The sequence below is a fragment of the Haliaeetus albicilla genome, chromosome 2 (assembly GCF_947461875.1).
Source record: "Haliaeetus albicilla chromosome 2, bHalAlb1.1, whole genome shotgun sequence".
In the NCBI taxonomy this organism is placed as follows: Eukaryota; Metazoa; Chordata; class Aves; order Accipitriformes; family Accipitridae; genus Haliaeetus; species Haliaeetus albicilla.
In genome coordinates, this window is record NC_091484.1 from 79,726,128 (window position 1) to 79,732,150 (window position 6,023).

The window sequence follows — 6,023 nt, forward strand, 5'->3', positions numbered from 1 at the left end:
CAAGCCTAAACCCAAGATGATCCCACCTCCATTCAGCCTCTGCTCCTCATATTCCAGAAGATTTTCTGCTTCCTCCAGAGCCAGGAGGAAGCACTGAGAAGAGAAAAAGAGCAACTCCCTGCTCGTAACTGGGCCGAGGCCAAAGGCAGCCAAGAACAGCAAGGACAGGATTGTCCCGCCGAGCCCCACAGCAAGCCAAGCACTGGCAGTTCAAAGGAGAGCAGCTGCTAAAACCCAGTCTAGCGGGTCTGCTGGCTTCCCCACGAAGACTTAGATCATGAGACAGCTCTCAAAATGAAAAGCCCGTTTCCCAACCCAGAGGCCATCCCTTCAGAGGGAGCAGGGAGGCCAAATTTACTCGTTATTGAGCTGCTGAACATAGGCAGAGATTTTAAGCATGATTAGGTAAACGCCAAGTTGCACTTGGGAGGTTTTCCCAAGCTTCATCTGAAACAGCACTGGGTTTGTAACCGCAACTGTTAAGGTTTAACGGGATAAGCAATAGAAACCCAGACGATATCAGAGAGCCGTATCACAGATCTTTGGTTGTTCTTACCCACATGAACCCCAACTAGGCTTGCATAAAGCAGTGCAGAAGAGAGATCAAATATTAGCCACTTCAGACGAGTCCGTTGTCTGGAGATGTCAGCTAAGGTACACAGCAAATCATGTTCTAGCTACAGAGGAAGACCAGAGACTACTCTCCAAGGAGGAAAACCAAGGACGGCCTCCTAAGTGCTGTTCAGCTTCACAGCAGTAGAAGTGCCCAGGCATTTGGATTAAAGCACAGAGCAGGAAGGGCAGCACCTCGACCAGCAATTCACAACCCATCTGCATCTGTCTCAGGAGCCTGATGTGCCCTGAAGCTTGGTAAGAGGGGAGAAGGGTCTCGAGTTGATCTTTCACAGCTGGACCCTAGTTGTACTTTAAACCACATTATTTTAATCAGCACAAACACTTCAAGCTAGATCTGTCAGTGAGGGAAGCTCTGAAGCCAGGCTCCTGTTTTAAGAGCAGCAGGTACCCCCCACACCACTGGAAGAGGTGGAAGGCTGCCACACTGGAAGAGGCAGTGGTTTGTAGCATGTCGAGCTGTCCCCCAATGCCCAGATGGCAGTGCCAGCACACCAAACTGCAGTACTCATCGATGCCACAGCAAGGGACAACGGCAGCCAGCCTTAACCCTGCCAAGCCCTTCCAGCAATCGAAGCCCAGAACCCCAGTTTCCTCCCCCCTCCACCAGTTCCCCACCATCAGGGCAGTGCACCAACCCTCCTCATTCACAAGCACAGCAGGTATTTGCCCACCTGCTGCATTTCTACCACAAGTCGCATCTGCTCACGAGCAGCAGCGTGAACCCGGGGAAAAGGGACACACTGGGAGCAGAGGAGAAGACGGCAACACTCACCGCACTGCAGAGAAAGGGGCTAAATACCCCTCATCGTACCCTCTGTGCAACCTTCTGCAGCACAGCTTCAGAGCAAGGCGTGAAGCGACCAGACACCATGCCAGACAGCAGTAGCTGGAGCTTTATCACAAGGAGTCACAGCCTGCCCATCAAATTTACTCATCCCAAAAGGGCTGGGGATCAGGTCAGGGCTGCTGCATCAAGTCTTGGAACAGAAGAGAGCAACGGGTGACAGGCAGCCTACAGGAATGATCCTCACGTGGCTTGCTTTAGCTGAAAGTACAGACCTAGGCTCCATACGCAAAGCAGTGTAGGGTCCAAGTACACATGGGTGCTTTCGTTAGCCTAAAAACCTCCCAGCAAGCTAAAAATACAGATACTGCATTCACTCAAGTGGCCTCAATAAGTGAAGTCATGGAAGAACCATCTCTGCAGCAACAGAGTCTCAGACAGGAACACAGGCCAGCGGCTTGTCAAAGCCCAGCAGCTATTCCAGCATGAACAAGCTGGATATTTGGGATAATGAAGGAAGCTCAAGCAACTTGTCCTGCAAGCAGAAACTCCCGCAGAGCTGTGACTTCCAGCTCAGCCCCTCAGTATTTTTTATACTAAGGCTGGGGGCTTGCCCTGCACCCAGCTTCAAGGGGAACCAGTTCCATTTCAGCTATTTCATAACCACCTCAATTCCCCCCAGAAGTTTCTCAGCTTTCCATTCCCCTCCGCACACACCAGCGCAGAACATGACCCTGCTGCCCAAGTCCTCTAGCGTGGAGCAAAGCACACTTCAGAGTTACAAGCTCAGTTTTGGCAGACGTTTCCCAATGATCTGCACAAGAAGGAATTGCTGGACTGGCCAATATCTTCAATATTAAACAGCATTTAAAACCACAAAGAATTCAGTGCCACAGATCAAGATCAGCTTTACGAGGAAGATCTGGCAACTGCCGAAGCAGCTGCTGTTAAGAGGCCTGGGAAGAGAAAAACCGAGCCAACATCAGAGATCTAGGGCATATCTGAGCTGGAAAAGTCAGGAGTTTTATGCTAACACCTGATGCCACCCACAGAGAATTACTTCAGGAAAACCATGCAAGCACTTTGCACTGGATCACCTGCAGCAGCCTGGCAGCCATCCTACAGATTTGTAATGTTGTAAGAGCCTCTGCAATAGAGGCCAGCAGGAAAAATCCTCTCTACAGGCAAATAATAACCAGGGTAGCCAAGAAATCTGCCTTCATCCTCCCTCCACCCATTCTCTTTCCAGGAAGGAGTGCGCCAGGAACATCCAGCCTCGCCTGAGGCTGCCAGGCACAAGACCAGCTGCTCTCCAGCTCCGGGCAGGTTCCCGCAGCTCAGCTGACTGCACCGGCAAGCATCAAGGAAGCCTTGCAGCACAACCGGAGCCAACACACTTCAAATCGATCCACCCTTCCTCACAATATTAGCAAGAAACAGGTGTTTTATCCCAAACCTGTTTAAGACGCAGCTCTCGCAACCACAGCCAAAAGCAAGCTGGATGTGCTCCGTCCCACCACTGCCGCATTCCAGTTGGGATAACCTTGTTGGCGTGAGCCACCAAAAGCCAGAGCTGGGGAACGCAAGTTCCTGGCAGGATTTCCAGAGCTCCAGTTTAAGTACATGCTTTGTCTAAAGCTGGAGTTAGCCCCAAAGCAGGGCTGGGATTTTCTGCCTAGTCCTGACCAAACCTGCCCTAATAACCCTTTGGAGCAGCGCTAAACTCAATTGCCCTGTTTTAGCCCATAATGCTGCTGGCTGAGGGCCAGACACCTGCCTTCTGGAATGATCCACAGTGTGCGAAAAAAACAACAGGAAAAAGTTTTTCCCTGTAGCTGGGAACTGCTGTGGCACAGTGGATGAATATGTCCCTTTCCAGAGGCAAATTAACGACATTTGATAGCTGTCCAAGCTCAAAAGAGCTGCAGGCGCCTGCTCCAAGGGTTAATTAGCTACCACTGTGATGGGAAACTCGCACCAAGGAAGCTCCGTAAGCCCATGCCTTGGCCCAGGAGGTGCCACCCCTGTGCAACACCAAGTTCCCCAGCTGCAGCCCAACTCCTGTGGGTCTTGGGATGCTCCTCATCCATTGGGATCACCTACAATGCAGCAGGGAAGCAGGGGGGGGACTGGAGCAGCCAGGTCTGGGGTCACCAGTACACAAGAGAATGGAACAGGTGGGAGCAGGCCTAGGGAAAGGGCTGTGAGGAGGGTTTAGGGATCAGAGCATCTATCATATGAGGAGAGGCTGGGAGAGGTGGGATCATCCAGCCCGGAGAAGAGGAGGTTGTACATATCAGCATGTACAAAGACTTGGTGGGTTGGAAAGAAGAATCCAGACTCTTCCCACTGACAGGGCACAAACTGGAACGCAGCAAATTCTGTTCAAGCATAAGGAAAAAAACCCAACAACTTTCTTTAGTGTGAGGATGAACACAGAACAGGTTTCCCATATAGATTGTGGTGTCTTCATCCTTGGAGAGACTCAAAACCCTACAGGACACAGTCTGCTCCCAGCAGAAGGCTGGATTAGTCCATCTCCAGAGGTCCCTGCCGCCTCAGTTATCCTGAGGAGCCACGACCACAGGAGCTGGCTGCCTCTTCTCACACTAAAAGTCCCCAGACAGCACACAAAGGTCCCAGATTACACCGGCTGGTATGACAGCACTCTCTGTGGCCAACCCAGCCACACAAGCAAGCAGCATGTCCAGGGACCACTGTTTTCTAAGGCAACCCCCCCCAGATTTTTCCCAAATAGCAAAAAAACATTTTTCAGCAGAGACAAGAACCAATTCCACTTCCAGAACATATCACATCTTGTCTCTGTACTTCAGTTGAGCACCGCTTCTAGCCCTGCAGTCACTGACTACCACAAAGGACAGGCATTTACTTACATCTAAAGTTACTCTACAATTATCCGCAGCCCCAGGAGCAAGCGCCTGGAGTTGTTTCTTCTAGAAAGCTGGAACATGACATATCCAGATGAATAATTTCTCTTCCCACCTGTGCTGCAGATCTTGCCACACCACACACGGGTCACCAGACATCGCAAGGGGACGTCAGTGGTTTTACTTTCTGGCTGTGGGAAGTCTGTACGGTAACTCCAGGAAAAAAAAAATCATTCAATATTTCTAATTCAGTGAGTATTCCAATCACTTCAAACCAAAGTTTCAGCCGGAGACTCTGCTGCCACCTTCTGAGATCGCCGTTACTGCAGGTGCCCCCAAAACAACTAAAAATAGCTTGTTTCCCCCCAGTTATGTCATCAAACCAAGGGAAGGGTTTCTTTTGCAAAGAAAGAGCCAACCCCCACCCCCTCCCCACTCAGGGAGCGCTGCTCTCAGCAAGCATCCCGGCCCCAGCCTTCAGCTCGAGTTTCGCCTCCCCCACATGACATAAAAATAGGTTTAAACAAGAGAAACTAGAGCAGCCTGTTCGCAGTCAATGCAGACAAAGCTTGCTGACCTTTGAGGCGGTTACAGCGCAGTACTCCTGACTATAGCTGACTCAATATATACATAAAAGCATAAAAGAGACACGTGAGTGTATAGCGTTCCCAGTTTAGCACTACAATCAGTAGCCAAGACAATCCAGCGCTGTTACAGAACACGTTTTAAGTTGTGTCATTAACCAGCCATCTCGTTTGCAGCCTGGGCAGAGAAGCAGAGGAGTAAATCAGCCCGTGACCATTGATCGCTGTCTGGACACAAGCGGAGCAGTAGGAGCAGACCCGTACCATGGCCGAGTGCAGGGGATACCTGGAAGGCAGCGAGGCCGTGGCAGCGCTCCCCCCAAGCCCTACATTCACACAGTAAAGAAGGGGTTTTTTTTGGTGGGGGAAGCGAGGTCCCAGCCCTCCACGCAGCCACACCAACAGGGAGACGCTCAGCTCGGACAGGGCCAAGCCTGAAACCACCACAGCGAAGGTACAAGGCCCGAGAAACCAAGAGGAGCTCCAGACACCCCTGGGAGGGCTTCAGCAGCACGGCCCGTGGGCTATAGAGGCCCCGGACAGCCACGACCCACGGGACAGGGCAGCCCCCCAGGCCCGGGGCTGAGGGAAGGCCCCGGTCCCGGGGGCACAGCAGGGCCCGCTGCCGCCCCTCCACCCCCAGGGCGGCCCCACAGCAGCAGTAGGCGACCCGAGAGCAGCCGGCTCTCACCTTTTTGCCTTTCTTGCCCTCTTCCTCCATGTCTCCGGCGGCGGCGGCCCCGGCCCCCCCCGGGGCATCCCCGCAGCGGCCGTGCTCGCCCGGCCTCGGTACTCGGCGGGGCCCAGCAACCCGGTCTCACTGCCCGGTGGTGACCATAGCCCGTCCGGCTCCCGCCCCCGGCCGCGGCCCAGCCCGGAGCCGCCTCAGCACCACCACCAACTTTTCAATCCTGCCGCCATCTTGGGCGGCGGCTTCCCGGCGTGCACCGCGCCCCGCCCTCCGCCCGGAGGACTGACGTCAGTCCTCCCCGGCCGCGGGGGGCGGGGCCGGGAGAAAAGAGCCGCATCGCGCATGCGTTCACCCCCCTCCCGCGGGGACGGGCCGGCCCCGCCCACTACTGGAACGGCAGGTGCGATGGCCACGCCCACCGCATCCGACCATGCCCGCTC

The 6,023-nt window shown here is 53.7% G+C and overlaps 1 protein-coding gene across 1 annotated transcript in view; it reads right to left on the reverse strand.

The window, feature by feature from the left end:
- Positions 1-5,845, reverse strand: part of CCM2 (CCM2 scaffold protein) — a 38,508-nt gene extending 32,663 nt beyond the window's left edge. Inside the window, exon 1 of the mRNA XM_069778424.1 lies at positions 5,584-5,845. Within this exon, the coding sequence (XP_069634525.1) occupies positions 5,584-5,613 (30 nt within the window). The 5' untranslated portion in view covers positions 5,614-5,845. The remainder of the gene's footprint in view (positions 1-5,583) is intronic.
- Between the last annotated feature and the right edge of the window lie 178 nt (positions 5,846-6,023).